Below are 24,526 nucleotides of genomic sequence, written 5' to 3'. Positions count from 1 at the left end.
GTGGCAGTCGAGCATGGCCGTAGACAAAGTATGGCATTGCAAGGTGTCTGGCCCTGGGATCTGTGTGGTGCACCCCAATCCCAATTCCGATCCCGATCCTCGGGGGACCATAAAACGCCCCACTTACCCCGTTCCAGAAGCTGAAAATGCATCATCTTCTTTTTTTTTGTAGCCTCTGCCTGCAAATTATGACTTTCGAGAACCAGGCTGTTCATATACAAAAGCCTTATTGATATGTTATGAACGTTCTCGGCATTCTAATCAACTTCTTTGTTTGCCCGCTTTCTAATAAATATATATATATTTAAAATCAAAACTGCTGCCAATCAAGGCAGCGCAAATCAAACTGGTTTGCTTGCAAAAAATTAGAAAAAAAAACCAAATTGCAAATTATTTATTGAGAAATTATCTCATATGGGGGCTGGGTGCCATAAAAAAAAGCTTGTCTTACTTTGTCAACGCAGAAGCCGAAGTCAAGTCGCTGTACCTCAATAAATATGCAATAATCATAAGAAATAAGCGATAAAGCCAACCAAACTTCTCATCTCTTGTAATGACCAAAAGCGATAAAAGTGAAACAAAAGGCTAAAAAAGTAGATCTAAGAATGTGCTGGCTACTGCAACTTGATCGAATGAGTAATGCCCTGGAAATTAAATGAAAATAATAGCTAAACAATAAGGAAGCAAACATAATTTGCATTAAAAAATAAGTAGTTTTGCATTACTATAACTAATTGTTGTATTTTTAATGAACGAACGGAGGCATTCCAAGATAGATAGAGATTCCGCTTTTTACTGTGTAGAACATTCAAGGAAACTTCATATATAACCAGCCAGCTAATAAAATCATAATCTATTTTCCTACTTTAAAACTTCCTGCCCACGAAGGCGTCAGGCTGGTGGGCGTGGCCACGACCAAGAAACCCACGATGACAACTCCAAATCCCATTGATTGTCGCTCAAAGACCACTTGCTCAAGTTCCGCCCACATTTATCACTCGATTGGGGGATGAGGCAGGTCATTCATGTCCAGTTAATGGCCAAAATGTGGGCGGGGAGTAGCATCGGAAGGAAGGAAGCAAACTAATGGGGCGGCCACACTGGATCGTAAATAAAGTTTGGTGCAAATTGTTTGCCTGCCGCCCCTTGTGGCAAGGAGAAAGAACTCGCTTAAAGCGGAGCGTAGTGGCAATCGTTACTTAATTTGTTGCGCGACTCTTTAAGCCTCGCCTGCCCCAAAATCCGCACACATAATCAATCAGGATACCGAGTATTATCAACCAGCCACAAGGGCTTTCCATGTCGCACTCCTTTTTTTCCCTTCCCCCCAAAACTAATGAGTGCCAGTGAGCTTCATAAAGTTTGACGCAAAATGTCCAAGCAGCAGACACAAACACATTTATGAACTTGGCTTCAATTTTTGTTGCATGCAATTTTTGGGGCAATGTCCTCGCCCGCACTAAGTAACCAAACTCACTGCCATATTTGCACATATATAGTCATATAGAAATTGCACATCATTTGGCCCGATTTCGTTGGCGGAGTGCAATTGCCAAAGTTCGAGTTGGCCTTTTGTTGGTTTTCAGCTTCGCTTAGAGCTCAATTGCCACTACTTGAAAGTATTCTGTGCAAGAAGGGGAGTTTCTATTTTATTGCAAAATATATTTAAAAATTTTATCATTTCGAATGTATTTGCTGGAATTTTAGAAAGCAATGCATCTGATATGTTTTAGATTTATAATACTTTCAATACAAAACCTTACTTGTAACTTATTTTTCTAATAGAAGTGTATATGTTAGTCAGTTTCTTTTAACATTTCTTTTCCTGAATTCATTTCGTTGCTATTCTTTGTAGTCGCTCATAAAACGCGACACTTATGGACTGCTTATAAAACGCTCTTCAATGGCAGACAGACACCACTCACTTTGGCTTTGAGTCCTTTGGAGTGAGTCCTTTTCCGCAAGGGTCTTCCTGCTTTAAGTTGCCCAGGTGAAATTCAATCGAATCGCGACAGGAAGGCCGTGTGTATATTTTTTGTCATTTGATTTCCGTTTCCGTTTGGCACGCAGGCGCCAACGTGTCCTGCGATTAATCGTCTTTGGCGGCTTTGTTGCAGAATCCTTTTCTATACCAATGCCACTGGCATTCATAAAAGTTTGCCAAAAAAAAAAAAAGAAAAGCGAGAAAGTAAACTCCCCAAATCGAAACAGACAAAACTGAGCCGTAGAAAGAGAAAACTTTTGCCATTCCATATCATATCATCACATCATCATTGCGATGATAATGCTGCGTGTTTTATGTGCTCACATATCTTTACAATATAGTATATGGAGAAGAAGGGAGCGTGCTGGTCTATATCAGTTGCTAGGGCCCAGTGTTTGTCCTATGTCTATTGCTCTTTTATTTAGTTTGCCAGAGTTTGAATTTCGCATTTGTTTGCTTTGTTTGTTGCCTTGCAAATGTGTTTTTGATATAGAAATTGTTCAAATATTGATTTTGGTCTGGCTTTAAAGGAAGCAACTTTTACACTTCTGTTTTTTCTAGTTCTCAGCCATTTTCCCTTTTAAATTAGCCCAGCTTTACGTAGGGCTAAAAGTGCCATTTTGTTTCAGCTTAGGGCTTAACTTGATCGATGGACGAAACAGTGCGCTACTTTCTATATCCGATCGATTGGTCGCGATTCAGAACTTTGTGTGTTCACTTGGTCTAGGTCATTACTGGGTCATTATCTAATCAATTACAGGTGCCATTGGGCATTAGGCTCTATCGATTGTGTTGATTGGCTTCGCATCTGGGCACATTAAATTCGTTGCACACGCGCCAGAAATCACTCGGTATCCAATGGGTACGTCGATCGTGATACGATTCCAAATGGATTTCTAAATCGCTTGCCATTTAATGGCAACTGTCAATGATCTTTCGGGGTAAACAATTGCTCGAATATCGTCTGCTGCCATCTTGCTAATGCTGAAATTGTTTAAACAATTAATTAGTCTTGGGTAAACAGACTGCAGATACTCCTGAGAGCCGGGAGACAAGAGCCTCAACCAGATCGCCATCATCATAAATTGTATCTGGCCGATTTGTTTAGTCTTTAGTCTTTGGTTCACTCGGGGATCAAGTGTTTACAAATTGGCCAGTCGAACAAAATGTTTTGTTCAAACAATTGAGGCAGCAAAAAAATCGGAAACCAAACTTACTGGTCTGTTTTTTTTTTTTTAAAGCGGTTATTCGAGAGTTCAAGGGTAAACTTTTAATGCAAATGTGGATTAGCTAAATTATGGGTTAATAATTTTGAATGATTTGTTGCTTCACGGATGTAATTTTAAACTTAATCATCCGATTTACTGCATTAAAAGTGATTGCTGCAGATCAACACCTTCAAAAACCAATAAAATCTAAATGGTTTCGAAGTATTTTGAATTTAGAATTTTTATTGGATAACAATCGATTTTTGGATTTCTCGGAACGGGTAAATTAATCAAAGAATTTAATAAATTGATTATTTTACTGAGGGTATCTTTACGTTGTCACTACAAACCATTTATTGTTCTCACTGGTTTTTTATCTTTTTTTTTTTTGGTATTAAATTTTAACTGCTCAACCTGGTCGGCAGCAATTAGCCGAATGAATCGGGGGGTTGGCGAAGTAGTAACCTGTTTGCAGGGCACTGAACATTCAGCTAGAAAGAGTGTCGTTTCAAAAATTGATATCTCAATTTCACATCTAAATGCGAATAATCTTTTTTTTTTTCTATGCCTCTATGTGTGTGTGTGTGTTGCCATTGAGTGCTGTGGGTTCATTTGATTTGTGTGTGAGAAAAGCTGCAGCTGTTTGGCATTGGGGCGCTGGAACTCCGCCCCAAACCCCCCAAACCTTCTCCCCGCTTTTCAGAGGTTAACCGTTTACCCTAAACTGATATAGATCTGGCTTTTTTTCGCGTTTTGTTTGATATTTTTGGTCACAGAACATTCGCGCTGCAATGGAACAAACAAAAAACTTGGATTAAATGATGAGTTAAGCACACAAATAGAGTTTAAACCGTTGAATATATGCTATAAGTACATGAAAACAGTATATTATAAGCTCTTTTAAGTTTAATTAGAAGAATTAAGACATAGCGGTGACATTTTGATCTTAGGTTAAAGGTCTTTGCCTACAAGGTACTCAAACCTCCTCGAAAGCCACTTGTTCGAAGACATGGATCATTGGAGGCGACCCAGTTAGCGCCACATGTCGCGATTCCGTTTCCCCAATAAGCCGCTCAAATGGCCCAATGAAATATGCATATTTGATACGAGATGACAGCGTATCATGGGCAGCAATGGTGAGGGGTTGCCTTCATGGCGGGGAAGGGGAAGGCAAGAGCAGAGACTGATAAAGTCTCAAGTCACCCCGGAGGAGAAAAAAAAATGGGATTGCTCGACGTATATAGGAAAAACTGAAATGAAACGAGCTGGCAGATTTAATATATTTTAGTGCTACCCCCCGCTGCTGATGCGACCCGCCCTTCCACACTCCAATTACTCATATAAATTATAAAGAAATGAATCAGGGAGCTGGATTCCACGCCCATAAATAAAAGTTTTGCTGTAATAATTGTAATTGGTCAAACGGGAAACTTTAACTACGATTTCCACCCATCGATTTTGGGTCACTAGTGAATTCCTCTGGCAACTCAATTTGGTTTAGTTCCTTGTGATTCACGCTCGATGCACATTAATTGTACACAATAAGGATCCGCATATCCTTGACTACGATATAGCCACTCTCCCCCAGAAATGTATGAAATTTCCATTTCTGGGTTTTTGCTCATTTGGCGCTCCAAGTGAATTCAATGGAAGCCCAGTTTTGCCCCGATTGCTTTTCCTGCGTTTGCCATGGATGCGAATGTTGTAGAGTGGGGCGATGTGGTGACCTACATACATGTGTGTAAATGCACTGACAAAAACGGGGAGACCAATTAAATATAGTTCAAAAGTTATATAAATCTGTTAATCTGGAAAATCTTTAAGCTTTAAACTGCACTTTCTAAGCAAGGTTTGAAGCACTGAACCTTTTGAGACCCCTATTTTTCTGAGTGTATTTTTCCAGCACATGATGCAGCTCCTTGGTAATCACTGCCACTACTATATAGTCTGTATATCTGGTCGGCATGTGGTCGCTGTCGCCGAGCTGCGTATATATCTCTCTCTCGATTTAATAGGCCCAATTAGTTAGATGTGTTGTGAATGTTCTGAATGCTCTCTCGTTCTTTAGGCTTTTTTCTCTGGCCGAGATTTAAGTTTATGAATATTCAATGAAGTGTGTTCCATAAATTATGAATGCCATTTGTTTGCATTTCGCCTTGATTTAATGGCCTTGAGTTGGAATGCCTAAAGCACAACCCTCTTTGAACTTGTCTTTAAGGTTTGTCATTTCTGTAACAACTAAGTGATTACTTTTGAAAATTCCTCAAGCAATAGTTTAAAAAGAAAGTTTCAATTTTAGAATCGGATAAATAAAAGTTTGATTAGATGACCATGTTCCACCTTCCACTCAAATCCAAATAAATACCTCCACGCTTTCCATACCAGAAATAATTTCTCATTACTCACCACCCACCCACACAAACCGAGGACATCCTGTTCCTGGGCGGAAGTTGGTTGGATAATTCCGCAATCTGGCCATTAGCATAATCAGAACGTTTGCCAAGAAAAAGAAAATGTTTGAACACGCCAACTGTGAGCGAGGGAAATATGAAATGGGAAATGGCAAAGACGCCTCCGCTGGCGGCGCACTTAAACATTTAAATAAAAATGATAACTTTATGCGAAGGGGGTAAAATTAGATGTGGGGGCCAAAAGCGAAACCAAAAATGTCATTACAGGACTTACAGGACGACGGACGCAACAGAGAAGCAGCATCCACTGACGCCAAGTAAAAGTTTTCGCAAATAAAGGGAAAAAATCTGTGAAAATGGTAAAGCAAATCCCGCAAAGTATTAGAAAGTCCATGGAGTTGGGGGCTGTTGCTCCTGTCTGCGAACAGGTTTCGTCGTCAGGCGGGCGTCTGACAGAAACCCCAAACCCCACACTCCCCCATCCGCCCTCTAATTCTCCACCGCCCACTCACATGTCCTGGCAACGGTGATAAATGGCGCCAATGTGCCGCCTGGAGTCGCGACGCGTCGCAATCGCTTTTTCGGTGTCTTTTTGAAGGGATAAGCGGGCTGGATCCACCCAGAAAAATTATTAAAGTATTATACTTCCCTTTAAAAGTGGTTACAGGAAAATGTGGGTACAAGTATTAATTAGTTACAATTTTGATTTATGTTTAATATAGTTTGAATATACCACAAGATATGAATTTTGTACGATTTATTTCAAACATTTTCGCTGTGTGTGCCCTGCGAACTTATGGTTAAGTGGAATCTGCGGCAAGTTGCCTTTACCAGTTAGTTTAGTTTGTAATGCTCCATTTAGCCTGGCTGCCAGTGGTCCCATCCTAATTTTTGACATCCCGATACCTATGTATGTGTGCTCCCGCACAAAAAAAAAGAAGGAAAGTACAGCTGATGACAAATCCACACTAAACGTGTTTGATTCTATTTGTTTCTTCTCCTTTTTTTTAAGCACTGCCATGACATGTAATTGTCCTTTTTTCCACCTAGACGGGATTGGGAGTTATTTGAGGAGACGGATAGGGGGGATTGGGTTGTGTAGACGATGTCGATTCGCTGTCATTACGCTGCTTACACGCGGTTATTTATGACAATTGTTGGAAAATATGAATTGACAGCGACGACGGCGACAGGCGACGAGGTCTGGTGAAGACATCTTCCAATTAGAGAGTGGAGGATATACGTTCGTTCTGCTACTGCGAGCCATAAAAATGTCGACAGACAATTGAATGGCACACAAGCGCGGCGAAAAGGAAGCGCAGTGCCTTGTCCTTCCACCCAAGAAGCAATTGCTTACAAATCGTTACATCAGCGCAATGAGTCCCAAGGATTTGCAAATTTTGCAATTCTTTTACATTCAATATTTTCATTTTTTTTTTTTGGTTTTTGCAAAATATATATATGTTTCTCTCTTATCTCGTTACAGAACTCCATACGTCACAATCTGTCGCTGCACAACCGCTTTATGAGGGTCCAAAACGAGGGCACCGGCAAGTCCTCCTGGTGGATGCTGAATCCGGAGGCCAAGCCCGGCAAGTCTGTGCGCCGTCGTGCCGCTTCCATGGAGACGTCCCGGTACGAGAAGCGGCGCGGCAGGGCCAAGAAGCGGGTGGAGGCACTGCGTCAGGCGGGCGTGGTGGGCCTCAACGATGCCACGCCCTCGCCCAGCAGCAGCGTCAGCGAGGGGCTGGACCACTTCCCCGAGAGTCCGCTTCACAGGTAACTATCAAATGCGATGAGTAAATAGTAGAGTATATTAAATCATAGAACTAGTTAATTGCTTAGCATTTCTTGATTCTTAGTGCGTTATTTACACATAATCTAACTTGTATAGATACTCCTTGCTATTATATCTTCTTAGATATTTCTTAATTATTTTTTCATAAAACAAGAACGAAATATAAAATCTGGATCTTAGGCATTACCTTATAAATATAGAAAGCTTTTTGAAAGTCCTTTAATTAACTTTCTTTGTTAAAAACTCTAGCATGTTTTATTTTTAGTTTTTAGAGGTGATAGGAGCTTAAGATTTTTAAAATTAATTTAATAATAATTATCTAGTTTAGTTGCCTAACTAGCGCTTGTAGAGCATGATCTCCAGATACTTTTTTTATAGATATTATAGATATTATATGCTTAAGTTTCACAGTCTTCTTGATCCCATTTCACTTGTGCCGACTCTATAGTCTTGTCTATAAGTTTGTTCTACGATTATTTAATTTAATTTACATGCGTTTTTATTACATTTTTATTTATTTGTTTTCCTCTTGTTTTTTCTTTTTTATTTTTACCTGCGATGACAAAGTGGCGGTGGCTTCCAGTTGTCGCCCGATTTCCGGCAACGCGCCTCATCCAATGCCAGTTCCTGCGGACGCCTGAGCCCCATTAGGGCGCTGGATCTCGAGCCCGACTGGGGTTTCCCCGTCGACTACCAGAACACAACGATGACGCAGGCCCACGCCCAGGCGCTCGAGGAGCTGACGGGCACCATGGCGGATGAGCTGACGCTGTGCACCCAGCAGCAGCAAGGGTCAGTTCTCGATGGCTGTTTACCTCAGTTTGTTTAAGTGCCCATATATGTCACACAATATGTCCCGGTCCCACCAAACCTTTTGTTGTTTCATATAATTTATTGCATGCCGTATAGAAAATCAAACTAGCTCGAGCTTTGCACGTTGACTGACCTCAGATATTTTTCGCGTAATATAAAACCGATCTATAAAGTCACCTTCTCTTCTCGTTCTTGCCACCCAACGATCGTACGGTTGGAGCAGGTTCAGTGCCGCCTCGGGACTCCCCTCGCAGCCCCCGCACCCGCCCTATCAGCCGCCGCAGCATCAGCAGGGGCAGCAGCAGCAGCAGTCGCCCTACGCCCTCAACGGCCCCGCCCCCGGCTACAATACGCTGCAGCCGCAATCGCAGTGCCTGCTGCACCGGTCCCTCAACTGCAGCTGCATGCACAATGCAAGAGATGTGAGTAGTAGCTAGAAACTAGGTCCTTAAAGGATCGGAAATAGAAGGTTACTCCAAATTTCCACTTCAAAGAAAACGACATCTTAAAGATACATTTTGAACAGTTTAAACGAATATTATACTCTATTTCTCAGGGTCTCTCGCCGAACTCAGTAACCACAACAATGTCGCCCGCCTATCCAAACAGCGAGCCCTCCTCGGACTCCCTGAACACGTACAGCAACGTGGTGCTCGATGGTCCGGCGGACACTGCCGCTCTGATGGTGCAGCAGCAGCAGCAGCAACAGCAGCAACAAATGTCCACCAGCTTGGAAGGTAATTATGACTGCCCCAGCTATATTTTCACACTTCTTATCTGTGCCACTATCCTGCTTATCTTCCCTCTAACCGTCTGCCGTGTATGAAACTCCACCTGTATCGATGCGATATGCTAGATAATAACTGCGCCTCTACTTTGATAGGACAATGCCTGGAGGTGCTCAACAACGAGGCGCAGCCGATAGACGAATTTAATCTGGAGAACTTTCCCGTGGGCAATCTCGAGTGCAATGTCGAGGAGGTAAGTGGTTAGAGAACCCAAATCATCCATTCAAATACTCTAATGTGTATAAATCATTGCCACAGCTGCTGCAGCAGGAGATGAGCTACGGCGGCCTGCTGGACATCAATATACCGCTGGCCACGGTCAACACGAACGTGGTCAACAGCAGCAGTGGGCCCCTGAGCATCAGCAACATTAGCAACCTCAGCAACATAAGCAGCAATTCCGGCAGCAGTCTCAGTCTGAATCAGCTGCAGGCTCAGCTGCAACAGCAGCAGCAGCAGGCGCAGCAACAGCAACAGCAGCAGGCGCAGCAGCAACAACAGCAGCATCAGCAGCACCAGCAACAGTTGCTGCTAAATAATAACAACAACGGCAGCAGCAGCCTGGAATTGGCAACACAAACGGTTAGCACAAATCTGAATGCCCGGGTGCAGTACTCGCAGCCCAGCGTGGTGACCTCGCCACCATCCTGGGTGCACTAGATGCACCGGGTGGTCGATCGTAATCCCAATCCCAAGGACGATCGTTAGCCGGTGGTAGTCGTCGTTGTTGTGTGCGTGCGTGTGTGTTGTTTGTGTCGCCATTGGAACGCTTTAAACGCTAATTCTAAGAACCGTAGTGTAAAGAGTTGTAAGCAACCGCAGATGGTTGGGAAACTGGAAACGAGGATGAGGATACGGAGTCGGTGTCTTTATCGGGTATGCAGCAGCTGCAGGATCAGTGAGCAGAAAGCAGGAGCCGCAGCTGGACCGCCACTAAAAAGTTTACAAAGTAAGTTTGCAGCATATAAGCAATAATATATTAAATACAATATGCATCATATGAGGGATAAAGGATACTAGGATTTCTTAAAACGATAGTGGTTTTAATTATTAGTTTAATATCAGTTTAACTTAAAGCTTAGAAACTTAAGTTATCCTGTTCACCGCACCGTTCGGTTTCAATTAACTTCATCGTCCTTAAAAGGCATTCAATGTGACAGCATAAATTATGTTAATAATGTCATTTCACGGCGTACATTTTATGAATATGTAAAATGTGAAAAAGTGGCTCAGACCGGAACCACTCCCCCATTTTCAGTTGCTTTTCTTTCTGGTCTTTTTCTTTTTAAGCAGCGATTTCGTGTCCTGTTTATATACAAATCGTCTTCACTTGACTTCACTTCCATCCATGAATCTTTTATGGACACTCACTTCATTCACTTGGTGTATTGCTTTTCCGCTGCCGTGGAATTTGTACTTATTATGTGTCCGCTCGATTTTTATTTCGCTCGCTACTTGAGGGCAATTACACTCGTTCAATTATCATAATACATTGTCAGGAGAGCAACAAACAAAATGTAAAATCGAGTGAAGAGGAATTGCTTTAAGTCCTTTTCAATTTGGGTGCTTTTAAAGTGAGAGGTTGGCGCGCGCGGAGCTCACTCAAATTATGGCAAATTAAGTCAATTTACCTAAGCCATAAAATATGTAAGAGCCACTCTGCTACCTTGGCAGGCCAGGACGAAGAATACGTGCCTCCAAGTGTCCTTTTCCCCGTTTCCGCGCTAATTTGACTGGCCAAGCATGGCGAAGCCAAGGGAAAATGGCCTGAAGGCATCTCAGCACATGCAAACCGCGGCGCAAATTCGTCAAGGCAACTCCCCCGATTTGCTGCGATGTCCTTTTTGGGACCAGGGGCCAGGACTAGCGTCCGAAAGCAAATGCTGAAAAATTAATTACGTCCTTAGGCTGACTTATGCATGCCACTGATATCTGACCCAACTCCCGAGTCCCTCGATTTCCCCACTCAACCCACCTGGGAGCCAAGTGGCCAGGTGGGCAGTGTGGGTGCGGCTCAAATCAAGCGTGTTAAACGCTGCTAATATTGAAAAATTACGATGACTTGACAGCTGGTACTTTGAGATGGGTGAGGTGGGTTTGTTTAATGACGGGGATTTAAAACTGAGATTCGACAGGGTTCGATGCCAAAAATGTGCTTTTGAAGTTACAAATAATGAATACATGGCTTTGAATATGTTCGCACTCATTTGAATTAATTTTAAATAATGCTAAAGAACATCCCTTCTTGAACAATTGAATTTCTTATTAAACATTTTTTATAATATTAATTGGTAGTATATATTTTCATACAAAACGTTCTCAATGTTAGATATTTAGCTTAAATATTTGATGTGATTTGTCTACACTTTTGAGTCCCCACATCCTCAAAGGACTTTATCTGGTATCTCAATTACTCTCATATCTGATCCAGTAATTTGTGATACTACTTAACATTCTTTGAGTTTCTCTCCTTTTTTTGTTCCATTCTATTTCAATGTCACAACTGGCGACTGTCACCGCGCATTTTTGCTTTGTGCCGAAGTTTATCGAGCAAAAAAAAAGAAAAGGTCCTTGGAAAAAACCTTTGTCCTAGCCACACACAAATTGAATTCCACACTAAGTTGTGCTGTAAGCCAACAATTAGAAAACAGCAAAGCGACCAGAAAAAGAAATGCCAAACGAAGGAAGGACCAACTTGCTAAAGGACCAAGTTGTAACTTTGTCAAGTTTTGGCGCCAATCGCATGACGTGCTAATAAAATAAAATTGCCAACTTGGATTGGGGTTCGAAGAGAAAAAAAAAGGAGGAAGAAATGATTTAGAAATTTATGCCAAGTGCAAACTTTTGTGTTTGCCGGGGGTTTTTTCTTCGCCGCCTCCGCTTCATTTGAGTGAATAATTTGAATTGCATCAGCATCAGCAGCGGATTTCCATTTCTTTCACTTTTCATAATTCACCCAACTGACAGCCGCTAGAAGTTCTTTTCTGATTATGCTAATATCTTAAAGTTGCCTGCAAGCGGTGTGCGTTCGTAGGCTGATTTCATATTTCATTAAATGAATTATATATTCTTCAAATATAATAATAATATAACTTTAAGCGGCGGCTGCTTCTGCGCTCTCCGGTCTTATTAGCCAGCAACGACACATGCCACTCAATAACTTGCCGCAACATCTGCCCAGGAGTTCGCCTATAAAACGCTGAAATGTTGTAAAATGAGATGGGGAATTTGAGAGACGGGGGGAAATCACATCATCGTCCGCAGATTGACTGACTTGACACATAATAAAGTCACACTCAAATTATGGCTGCAGATGGTTGTGCCACCGTGGGGCATGCCCCCCACCTTCTATTCTTGGTATGCACTCTTACAAATTGCAAAATCAGAACTAAGAACAAATTGTTTGGTAATATTAAAACATATTTTAGGTATATCAGTTTTCAAAATCTTTCAATCCTTTCATTATTGTTTCTAATTATTAATTTTTTTTTAATAATACTATATTTTGTATTTGAATTTGAAGAGAAATCTCAATTTAGATTTCTTCCAGTGCATATTTAACGGGGGTGCAGGTTGGTTGCCCTGGTGAAACCGCGCGTGAAACACAAAGGCATTTTCAGGCAATTTATTAGTTGACAAAAAGAAGGAAACACGAAAAAAAAACCAAAGGAGCAGAAAAATGGGGAAAAATGTGCGGCTTCGTTGCCGCGGCCTATGTCAAATGCCGTGGCAACAGGATTCGAGAGCCGACAGCCACAGGACCTTCAAGAGGACCAGAACTTTCGCTTAGGTGTTGAAACTTGTCCGCAACTCGCTGAATTATTCAGAGAGCGAAAACTTTTTTCCGTCTCACATTTGATTAAATTTTAATGCCAGTGCATCATTAATAAATTCCCTGCGGGTGGCCGCGAAGAAGGGAGGTTTGAATAAATTGAATTAGCGACAGGATTTGTCCGGCGGGAGCTAATCCCCGCAGATTGTTTGGCAAACTTTGGACAGGTTTGGACGGCTCCCGCAGAAGTGTCAGAACTAATTGTCCAAGTGCCGGAAAAAGGCAGAAGTTAAATTTCGCCCTTGCATCGGCATTCAAATGAAAATTTCATTATCCTGGCGGCAGCGGGAAATCAATTTGTCAGCATGGGGAAATGTACGCGGCACTTCATAATACAAATTGTCAGCAATTTAATAACATTTAAGCTGCCAACAGCGGCCACAATGATAAGCGAGGCCAGACACACACTTTCCGACTCTCTCGCACACACACACACGCACGCAAGGACCTGTTCGGAAAGGTCCTTGTGGCAACAAACCGCATTTACACTCACTTAACTCAACACGATGCGGAGGTCGCTTTCCATGGCTTTTCACCCCGACCCAGAGAAGGGAAAACAATTGCCAGGAAGCGAGAAAAGGGCTTGTGTACAAGCTGCTTAAGGTCCTTAAGGACCCACACACACACAAACACACACTGGCACGCACGCTCAAACAAATAAAGCTCTGCGAGCGATTTAAACACTTGTTGCATGGACAAAGGATAATGACGTGACAGGAGCTAGCACTCCTTCAGCAGCAACCACAAACTCAGTTACCTTACGTTGCACAGAGAGACATATTTGGCAAACAAATGTTAACTATAATTGTTTTTGATATTAGTTTCAAAATTTGTTTTACAACCCAATTTGACTTACCAACACACAATTAAAATTACAAAATTAATACACAATGATATTCTATGAAAAATTGTATCTCACATTATTCTTTCTGTGTAAGTTATAAAGCAAACAGGCAGCGCGTTTTGTAATAAACTGCAAGACAGCCGGAAGAAATGGTCGGAGTAATCGGAAAAGGGCAGAGGCGACAAGGACACCTGGTGGCTTCCCGTCCGTCCTGCCAATCCGTCCGTGAAAGGCACTGTAAATATGCCGCGGGATGAGGCGCGGTGGCACATCTAATCAGCGCCTTGGCATACAGTCAGTCAATCACACACTCAGCCACAGTCACACACAAAAAAAAAAAATTTAATGCCTCCAAGGAGTGGCGGCCATAAAGCACTCATAAGTAGGCTTCACACTCCCTTCGCGCCATTTCTGGTCCTCGGGGTGTCGCATAAAATTCAATTGCAGGCCATAAAAACTGCGCGTGATCTACATACACAATATAATTTAAAGCTGTAACTAATAAAATTGTCAGCGATAAGCGAGAAGCTTTGATTTTTATGTGTCCTTCGAGCGCCAACAATTTGCCAGCAAAAGAGAGAATTTATTGCGGAGGGCTGAGGAGGCTAAGATCTTATTTTAAATGTTTAGCGCCGTCGTTTTTATGGCATAATTCTGGCCGTTTGTAGTTTGTCCTTTGTGGAAATTTGCATAAAAATTGCCAGATTCGCAGAAGGGGCAAGTGTCGAGTGCTCTATCTCCCCCTCATCAGCCAGCTTATGAATATTTCTGTCAAGTGTCAAAAGCTATTAGAGCCCCGAAAAAAATCCCTGCATAAATTAGCCACTAGGGAGGGAGGCTGTCTTGGTCAATTTCGGAACAAGCTGATTGTCCTTTCATGAAGTGTTGATCTGGGGCTGATTTACCCAAGATGGGAATGCTAACTGCCAGATTTCGCATTATAAAGTGACTTACTAAACTTTAGCTATTTCTTGTCTCGTTTCAGGATAAATCTGGTCGCTTCTAATCTAACATACATACAATACATATACATAGATATATAACTACAAATATATAGTTATGCATTACACATAGAAACGAAGCATACAAATAATACCAATTAATCACCAATAATTAGATGCTACAATTTGTGAAGTTCTCTGAGTGGCAGAAAGTTGAGAAAACATCTTTGGCCACCAATGAAGGGAAATTTGAATTGAATTGAAAACACGGTTTAGTTATTAGGTTCAACTTTGTACATATTAATTTTAATAACCTTGACGTAATGAAACCCACAAATAATAATACTTCTACTGATAATAAGCAACAAGAAACAGCGTAAAACGTAAACTAAATGTTCGATAACTAAATGGAAAAATATTTGCAAGCCAGCAGTCATCGAGGAAAATAGAAACAAGAAATCGGCAACAAAAAATATAAAATAAAAACAAAAGAAATTAGCACAACTATGTAATAATTAATGCTTAATTAATGTATTTAATTGAAGGTCTAATTGTAATTGTATATTTTTTTCTATAAAGAGCAAAGAAAACCCTTAAAGAAGAATACAACTTGTGTAAAAATTATGCTTAAGATTCGCAATGATATACGTAATAAATTCTCCGATTAGTTAGCACACATCAGATCAGCTCGGCTTTGAAAATAAAACCCTTTGTTACATAAATATTCCAACATCCATATGTAGATCGTAGACTTATAACAAAGATTTGAGTGTAATACAATTAATTTCATATATTAGTAAATGTAAATGTTGATAGGCAAAAGAGAAATACAAAATTATAACAGAATACCCACAAAACTCAAAAACCCAGCAGAAGAAAAGAATAAAGTAATAAGCAAATACATGCGCATCATTGTGTACTATTATGGGCTAAATGTTAATTATTAACTAGATTGTACAATTCAAATGTAGTTCATACTATTTAAAATGCAAAAACGGAGTGAAGATGAATAAACTGATGATTCAATATAAGAATGAAGAACTTAATCTTTGAATCAGGGCTTGAACGGGCTGTTGAAAGAAGAAAAAAAAAACGCTCGTCCTTTGTAGGATTCGAGCTCACATCCTCTGGCCCGTTAAGCTTTCTAATAAAGCCGCGGTTTAGCCAGTTGATCCACAACAAAGGAAGACCCCCGCGCGTAAAGTTCCTTAGTTAAACCGGATGTGGCGCGTGTGCAGAAGAATGTGGATGGGAAGAACGAAGAATGCGAGAGCGAGATAGCAAGTGCATCTCGCTCACTTACTTTGAGTGTACCAATTGGAAATGATTATAATTCCCAAGTGCATTTTCTGCTGCAGGACGCTTAAATAGGCGCATTTAGCTCACACTCACTCATTATTTTCCTTCAATATGAAGGTTAAATCAACTCTGCGAACCAAGCTCAAAAGCTTACTACCAAGTAAGCAGCGACTCAAGCGATCTCCTCCTCCTTTACGAAGCCGAACTTGTTGTAGAACCCATGGATGTGGAATGATAATGATTATGATCCACCATTGAGCCCACGGATATTGAAAATGAGTCACAACCGCAAAGTACTCAAATCCAATCGAATCCACAGCCTCGTCATCATATCGAAATTGCTGTGTCCGTATCGATTGTGATGCTTGATTAATATCGAGCGCAGTGATTATCATTATCAAAGATGAATTTTCTTTTGCTCCGCACTAAGTTTATTTTTAGGTAAGTTTACCTTTATATTTAATAACTAATATTTTAAAGACTTTATATATATATATATTTATTTATATTTGTTTCCTTACAAGCTTAAGTTCTTACACAATATTTTTACACGTCAAATTTTGCGGGGCGACACCTAGCGGCGTATACGTGGTGTAAGATGTATAAAGAATGTAGCATGTAAATGAAAATTGGCGCCACCTAGCGGTGAATACATGCAACATCTTTGAATGCACTGAAAAATAACTCTATATACAAGAAATGAAAGAAAATTCGTTTTTTAACATTTGTTTATGAGTTTGTATGTTTCGAACCATTAAAACCAAAATAATTGTAACTTTTCAATAGGAAATAATCGTTATAGTTTTGACTTTCGAGTCTGACGATTCATTGACACTTCCCCAATATTTGCCACTTCCAGCTCGTTCCGTATGCGAAGTGTCAACAAAGACGCAAAGCGCAGTTAGTATTTCCTAACTAATAGTACGAGTTTCCTTCACTTTCCTCTCGATTTCAGCTGAGAGCAGCAACTGATTGAACGTTGACCGCTCGAAACACTACAGCTCTATACCTACTCCACAAAAGGCCGGAAACTTTCAATTCTGCAGCATTGTGTAAAGTTTTTCAGGCCAGACAAACCGGCCAGTTCAGTGGGATTTTTATCTATTTGGGCGTAGCTTTCGGTTTCAATATCTGTCAGTTGCATTTCAAGCTCCAAACGTTGCAGTTGCGCGTTAACACACCTATTCAAAATAAAACAAAAAAGTTTTAAAGTAAGAACGGGTTAAAATATAATCTGTAATTCGTGCGTGGCATTTCTAATTTTCATACAGTGTATGAATATACTAAAAATCTCAAAAAGACGTAACTTTTTGCATATCAAATCTGTTTTTTTTTTGTAAAAGAGCACCTTTATATCATATGCATTCAGCAAAGGGCAACTATTAACATTTATTTGTTTGTGTGTTCTAAACTCTCAATACTTATTTATATGAGAGTGTGTAGTCTCATTTCCGTAAAGTACTGGATTTCGATTTCGGTTTCAATTCGTTTTGTTGTGTTCTCGGTTTCGTTGGAAGCTCGACTTTCTAAATGCTAATTGGAATGAACTTAAAAGTGGGCGCGTCACACTCAACAAGTCATCAACTTCCTGGATAGCATGAACAAAGGGTATCGCGTTGATAATTCTTAAACAGTTTAACTAAACTGAAGCGTTTGCTCAGAAGACGTAAGTGAGCTGCCTTGCATATCAAATGAGACAACATTTTCGGTTTGGCGATCTCTTGACAGGGCTTAAAGACTACGATATCATATCACAAGTCGATCTCAGACTGTATACGTATGTTATATGGCATCTGGTTGTCTATATGTGTGTTCATTTGAATGCAATTTGCATTTTAAGCACTCTTGTTTGTTTGGGCCACACAAAAATGATTTGCTAAACTTTTTATGGGCTCCAGACTTCGCGGTTACTTGATCATTTGGCCTAAAGCAGGCAGTCAATTCGCACCTTTGTTGGCCTCTGGCTAAAAATGGTCAAATCTAAGGTCGAAATTGTGTGAGAAATGAGTGATTATACTGCTGAGACTAAGTGTCTAGTATTTTTCTTAGAAAATATTGTAATGATCAAATGATTTGGTTAGATTCATAAAAATCAAGTTTTTCTTTCAATTCAGGTTCTTTTAATAGACCTCTCATTACAGAGAGTATATAGCAGGTTTTACTTATCTTCTAAGGTTTAGGCTTAATAAACAAAAACATTGACATGTAAACAGTAAATGGATATGGCCTATAAACGTTAATAGTCTTCATTTCTTAATGTAATTAAGCGCTTAGCACGCCGGACAGGCGAAGAAAATGGGCAGTACTCAATTAGGCCCGTGAATCAGCAGTCGGCGTTGATTTTATATATATAAAATGAGCATGCGATGAGATCGGTGGCTCAGTTGCTGATCGTCGTTCGTAGCTTAAAGTACTAGCTCCCGAGAGCTCCGCGTTGAAAGCCTGCAAGCTAACCACCTGAAATTGACAGCAATTGCCAGGAAAAGTGGTAAATTGGCATACATCTAGGGCTTTTCCACTATGATTGACTCTAATAGGGGAGCAAACAGAACTTCTCGCAGTCAAAACCAAATTAAGTGCATCTATAAATTTTAAATCTATTATACTTGTATGTGCCAGCTAGTTGCCATCGAACTGTAAGATTTGTATCTCGTACAAAAGTCGCCTTGTGCTGTCGAAGTTGTAATTGCCGACTTTTTTTTTTTTTTGTGATTTTCGTGAGATGATTTGCAGTCAAGGTCGATCTTTCGTATTTTATTTTTTGCTCCAACTGGCCCAACTGCAACCGGTTTTTGGCCATTACCACTCGAGTGTGTTATCAAACAGGCCAAAGCTCTCGAACTCGGCCGGCCCGGGTCCAATTTAGTTGACCAGCAATTTACTTTTAATTTACGTCTTACTTTTCTTACAATTAGCCACAACAACATCATCATCAGAATGAAGCTGAGCTCAGGATTATTTCTGATCTTTGCCGCTTTGATCGGCTTCACGTCGTCCACAGATGTTAGTCAGTGCCCCAAATGTAAGTAAAAACTAGATAAATTTAAAATTAAAAGCCAACAGCACAATTAACAAGTCGATGAACTATAATAAAATAGGCCACACTTTTGCCTTAACTTGAAGCTTTAAAAGTGAATACTGGCTTAATTAAGGGAATAATCAATTTTTATTATATTTCTTGGGAATCCAATTAACACTTAACTAGGTATCATTTATAACTTTATGTTAATTTGATTTAGAGGCTTTATAAAACTCAAAATATACATATTAACAAAACAAAAGTACAAATTCCACTGTTAAGACGTTTTGGTTTAATTTTAAAGATAACTCATACGCAGTGTTGTTTTTAGTCGAAACAACTCCAGATTTTTGTGTTCTTTATTGTTGATTTATTTTGTATAAAACCTATAAATCTTCTTCTGCCCAGCCAAATCCAAGGCCCTTGCTGCCGGTGACGTCTCCATTTCCAATTGCCCCAAGAGCAAGTGCATCCTGAAGCGCAACACGGAGGCCAGCATTCAGATGAAGATTCGGCCGGAGCGCGACTTCCAGGAGCTGACCTCCGACATCCAGGGCATTATCCTGGACGTACCGCTGCCGTTTCCAGGATACTACGGCACCAGCGCCTGTCCGCACATCTACGACGAGGCTGGCGAGAAGAAGGTGGGCTGCCCCCTGAAGGCCGGCCAGGTGTACACCTACAAGAACAGCTTCAAGATCCTGCCCGTCTACCCAACCGTCAGCTTGGAGATCCACTGGGGATTGGGCGATAAGCATGGGGATGCGGCCTGCTTCCAGATACCCGCCAAAATCAAGGCTTAAAATACAAATACAGACGAGTGCACTCAATGTTAGCTTTTATTAGTGGTAATTCTTAAGATCGTATCTGCGTATCTGCATATGCTTAGTTAGGGATTAAGTACGGTTAAGTGAACGAAAACGAAGCAGGCCATTATTGCGGCATCCAGCCAGTGACGCAATATGGCCAAAGGATTCCACTGATCGGCTCAGTAAGTCTAATAATAAAAAACCACAACGAATTTTACGTGTTAAGTGCGCCTGCTCCGATCTCTTCTTCCGACTGCGTTAATTGATTTAAATTGATTTTTTTGTTAATTGATGCCCGGCATGCAATGATCTCGCGTGTGATAAATATCTTTTCATTTCGCTTTTCCCTTTGTTCTTCTGGCTTAGCTAGCGTGTTATCTGCATAATTTCAATTTGGCAACTGGCCTCGGAATGTTCACTTCGTGAGCTCGTAGCCCGAGTTGTTCTCATTGTCGGCATCGATTTGAGCCTGCAGAGCCTGCTGCAGTTTCCTCCAACTCTCGGCTGCCGCATCGTACTGCCCGCCCCTGCCACGCCCCTGCTGCTGCTGATCCTGCAACTGGCGCAATTGGTAGCGGTACTGTCGCATCAGCTGCGCCCACTTTAGGCCACCGATTCGCCGATCCTCCGACTCTCGACGACTTATAATGGCTGGAGCTGCCAGTGGTATGTTGTTGGCACTATTCGCATTCGCGTTGCTGTTGCTGTCCTCATCGTTGTTGTCCTCGTCCTGGTTGTTCTGGTTGTTGTACAGTTGCTTCACCACGCTATCCAAGCCATATGAATTTGGCAAGGGATGCTGTTAAAAGGTAAAACAAAGTTTATATTAAAATGAAGGCAGGAGTAAGTTCTCAGCTAATTAATTCCTTCTATACTCAAAGGTCGTTCTCATGTCCTTTCCCCTCTTACCTGTTTGGCATCTATGACCGCCTTCCCGCCGGACCGCTTGCCATGAGCTGTGGAATACATAAACATGAGTCACGACTCCTGGACCAGTTGTGATGAACTGCTCGCGTCAGAGCTTAGCCGGCGAACCACTTACCTCCCCAACAGGAATGTCCGTATTCCAGGCAGGAACCTGAAAGTATGCAACATTTTTTCCAATTTAGTATAAATCATCATCAGTTGCCGCAGCTCTAAGACTTTGTGCGCGAGTAAATTTGCTAGAAACGCAGCCAGGTGTTTGAAAACCTACACAGCACAGCAGCGTAGCTTCGACCACACAGCGAGCCTAAGCCTGGGCTTTAAAACTTTCACTTTTTTTACGGTTCTATAGTAAAAGCTACTTTCACCAGCATCCCATTGATGCTGCTGCTACTTCGGCTGCTACTTGCCGTGTAAAAAGCACAAGTTTATTGTGTGCGCTTGGCTGCTAATGTCGCGACCCATGATAAATGCGACCATTATGGAACTCATATGCCAAGTCGGAGTGGGTTGAGTAATGCACTCGGCTTGGGCACTTCAAGGTGTAGCAGTCCTGCATCCCAGCAGTTTAAAAATTCAACAACACTGTGGGAAGATACACCACAAAATACAATAATATAATTCCTATCTGATTATCTCTTAGGAACTTTAACAAATAAAAAATGTTCTTATTAAGCATGACAAGCCTTTATCAAAATTTTTTTATTTAAAGTAACCCCCACATTTTATTATTGCATAACTGTTGCCAAAAATATTACAAACGCTTGCTCGCTGCCTAATCTTCTGCCCCCAAGTTCAGATTTCCCAGCAACCCAGTTGACCTGCTCATCCTCGTGCAGGTCCAACCTGTGGCTGTTCATAACGTCCTGGCTTACACAATGTCCTTGATGCCACTCGTGCATTGTGTGCCAAAAAAAGAACGTGGAAGAGGTGGCGGCACAGAACTAATCATACAAATGGACGGCAACGCATCAGCATGAAATAAGGAGGAGGACTCAGCTGTTGACATAGGACACTTGGTGAGGCATGTGAATACGCTTTGCGCAACTGTCAGTCGCCTGGAAGGCGGATCTGCAACAAAGAGCAGGAGTTACGCCAAATAGCAACAAGTTCCATGACGCAGATGGCCCAAAAAGGTCAGGAGGAGGGGCGGAGGAATTGGCGTTTGCATAAGCCGAGATAAATATACATATAGTATACACGCCCGCCTGGCCAGACGATTTCCATCATGCCTGGTGCGGCTGTTGCTACCCTGGCCATATATCAAACCCGTAATCATTTGTCAATTACTTAAACCGTGGATTAATTGTTGCCGGGCAGCCCCTGCGTAGCCGTGCATATGGAACCCACACTTGTTGACAGCCATGGCGGCCATCAGAGATAGCGATTGCCGACATCGAATCCTTTTTGGGGTCGACGCATCGAAGGGCTGTCATTAAACGAGTTCCCAGCCCCCATTTTAATGGCCCTCTTCAATGGAATTCCACACCCATGCCATGGACCTTCCCAGTCAGCAGCAGAGATACCTAATTAACTTGACCAGCGCATTTTAATAGCCATATCCTTGATCTTGGCCAGCGTTGGCGTCTCCACTTCTGAATAATGTCTATTTTTATGACCTGAAAGTGCGACGCAATTTAACAGAAAACCCCATTTAATGGGGAATTTTAGCAGCAGTGGCTTAATAACGCACTGCGGCTATCTAAGAGTCGTCTAATTTTTTTCGGGGAATCCCCGATTTAATTTTTTTTAAATGCTTAATAGTGAGCTGTTAATTATAATTTTGTCATGACATTCTGAGATATCAACAAAATTTATGCTAGAGAGAAAAGGCATTTATTGATATAAATTTAATATATCCACGATTTCTATACGAACGCATTAATTATTTGCCTTATCAGCATTTCGCTCACTGATTGAAGGGCAGATCAGATGTTATGAATTGAAACCATGAAAACCCAAATAGTCATTTGTCAAGATAAACTTGTCGTCTACACTCACAAAATAATTTGGCAAATTCGCCCATTGCCATTCGACCTGAACCTAACCCAATTCGCATTTTTCCGCGGCAGGAAGGCAGTTCTTTCGGCCATGGCCAATCTGCATGGGAATCGCGGAGTGAGGGGCAGTATATATGTATCTATCTAACCGGAGGCGAAACCCACAATTGCAACGCCTGCAGGCGGCACAGCTTGACGCGTTCACACGTTCGGGATGGGCTTGGGCTTTTATTTTTCCATTCTTGCTGACGCTCTTTACGCAACTCCGTGGGTTTCCAAACTACGTGAATTTCCATTACCAAAGTGTCACGGATGCACAGAGAAAAATATGTGATGGAATCATTCGTTTCTATTTCAGCTAAAAACATTATTTATATATTTTTACCTTGAGTGTTCTTTTATGTATTTCAAAAAAAATTTAAGAACTTATTAAGTTATATCAGATCATACAAATATGATCTACTTTTTTATATATAAAAACCTTTTACTTAAAGTAGGGAATGTGTTTAAATCCTTTATTCTTTAACCATTAAGATCTTGCTAAATATTTTTTATCCGTGTGATGATGTTTGCCACGCAGTTCGGATTAATTTACGATGGCAATTGAAAGCGTTAAAAGCGTGTTGGCAGGGGAATGTGTCCGTTCCGATGGTGAAATCGAGCCCCTGATCTCTCCAGCCAGCAGTGGAAAGCCCGATTTCCCCGATCCCCGGGTTTCCGCCTGGTAGTCTGCATTCGCAGTGAGTAAGGAAAGTACGTAGAAAAACCCCAAAAAGGGAAGCCGCCGGGCAGGCAAGCAAACAAAGGCGTATCAACAGGAAAATGTGCATAAAACTCCAACTGATAAAGCGGATTAGAGGCGTAAATGGAAAAGGGAGGGGGGGTGTGATCGGAAAATGGGAGCTGGAGTTTACCCGGATGACCATGATATTCATAACACGTATTACCAGTTAGTTAATCAGCTAGTAGTTTGGTATTTTTATGGTCTAGATAGTCACCTGAATTCTTCGAACTAGGTGACTAAGCAAAACATTTAATTTCATCAACACCTCCGCCCAAAAGTATTCAACTCGGTGGGGTAATTTGTGTTACTGGAATTTTGTTGAAATATATGTTTTAGATTAAGACAAAATTATGTTTAAATTATTGTGATAATTATTTCTCACCATTTTTCAATTTTTTTAAAAACATTAAAAATGATAGACAATGAGAACTCAAATTTCACCAGTTTTCCTGTATAATCCTATTTATCCTGATTATCATATTATGTCAAGAATTGGCATGTTTTTATAAGAAAACCACAAATAATGATTGGAATCCTTTTTAAATCAATTTCACGTGTGAACAACAATTTTCTGTTTTAATTGAGAAAATCATTTTTTAAACAAGTAAGAAAGTAATCTCAAAGTGAATCTCAAAGATTAAAAATATATGATTGTACATATGTATATCAGACATTAAAATAACGCTCTACTTCAACACGATCTAAATATAATCCTGAGTTACTTTCGATTAGAGCTTAAGTGTAAAAACAGGTTTCAGATAACAAAGCATTTAAACATTTTTAAAATTATTATTTTACCTGTGACGAGAGCAAAGAGCGCCACCAACACTACCAATGTCCAACTGCACTTGCTGTACCACATTTTTCAATAAATATTATTTCGCAAGCTGCACGCAAATTGTCCGACGTCAGTTATAATTTTCTTTCGAAATTTTCTTTTGGTAACTTTTAGTGAACTTTTCAGAAACCGAACACTTCACCGCGTACTAGGACTTTCTACTTTCCACTTGCCACTTGTTGATCAGAGTCAGGTGCCAACGCTCTTCGAATTGCCAACAAAGTGCGGTCGGCC

The 24,526-nt window shown here is 41.0% G+C and overlaps 3 protein-coding genes and 1 long non-coding RNA gene across 7 annotated transcripts in view; 3 read left to right on the top strand and 1 right to left on the bottom strand.

The window, feature by feature from the left end:
- Positions 1-15,657, top strand: part of LOC6606448 (forkhead box protein O) — a 30,504-nt gene extending 14,847 nt beyond the window's left edge. For 2 of the 3 annotated variants that reach the window (XM_032720676.1, XM_032720677.1), the window contains 7 exons: positions 7,090-7,382; positions 7,969-8,193; positions 8,438-8,636; positions 8,771-8,951; positions 9,071-9,195; positions 9,261-9,951; positions 14,664-15,657. In XM_032720676.1, coding sequence (XP_032576567.1) covers positions 7,090-7,382; positions 7,969-8,193; positions 8,438-8,636; positions 8,771-8,951; positions 9,071-9,195; positions 9,261-9,662 — 1,425 coding nt within the window. In that variant the 3' untranslated portion in view covers positions 9,663-9,951; positions 14,664-15,657. The remainder of the gene's footprint in view (positions 1-7,089; positions 7,383-7,968; positions 8,194-8,437; positions 8,637-8,770; positions 8,952-9,070; positions 9,196-9,260; positions 9,952-14,663) is intronic. The other variant, XM_032720678.1, reaches the window with a different exon arrangement.
- A 1,395-nt stretch (positions 15,658-17,052) lies between these two features.
- On the top strand, positions 17,053-19,963 carry LOC6606447 (ecdysteroid-regulated 16 kDa protein). 2 transcript variants are annotated; one of them, XM_032721845.1, is made up of 3 exons: positions 17,053-17,129; positions 18,834-18,940; positions 19,346-19,963. In XM_032721845.1, the coding sequence occupies exons 2-3, from the start codon at positions 18,856-18,858 to the stop codon at positions 19,738-19,740; spliced, it is 480 nt and encodes a 159-aa protein (XP_032577736.1). In that variant the 5' UTR covers positions 17,053-17,129; positions 18,834-18,855; the 3' UTR covers positions 19,741-19,963. The 2 variants fall into 2 exon arrangements, with proteins under 2 accessions (XP_032577736.1, XP_002031251.1); XM_002031215.2 differs by lacking the exon at positions 17,053-17,129 and adding an exon at positions 18,295-18,406.
- LOC6606446 (neuropeptide CCHamide-1) lies at positions 19,759-24,510 on the bottom strand. Its single transcript, XM_002031214.2, has 4 exons — positions 24,253-24,510; positions 20,789-20,824; positions 20,656-20,702; positions 19,759-20,545 (listed from the first exon to the last, which is right to left on the bottom strand). Exons 1-4 carry the CDS (start codon positions 24,314-24,316, stop codon positions 20,162-20,164), a joined length of 531 nt encoding a protein of 176 aa, XP_002031250.1. The 5' UTR covers positions 24,317-24,510; the 3' UTR covers positions 19,759-20,161.
- On the top strand, positions 20,463-21,348 carry LOC116801541. Its single transcript, XR_004362079.1, has 2 exons — positions 20,463-20,555; positions 20,628-21,348. It is a non-coding gene; the product is annotated as an uncharacterized LOC116801541 (long non-coding RNA).
- Positions 24,511-24,526: the final 16 nt, after the last annotated feature.

This window comes from Drosophila sechellia, chromosome 3R (genome assembly GCF_004382195.2).
Source record: "Drosophila sechellia strain sech25 chromosome 3R, ASM438219v1, whole genome shotgun sequence".
In the NCBI taxonomy this organism is placed as follows: domain Eukaryota; kingdom Metazoa; phylum Arthropoda; class Insecta; order Diptera; family Drosophilidae; genus Drosophila; species Drosophila sechellia.
Note: the sequence above shows the minus strand (reverse complement) of the source record. Positions and strands in the feature narration are given on the sequence as shown.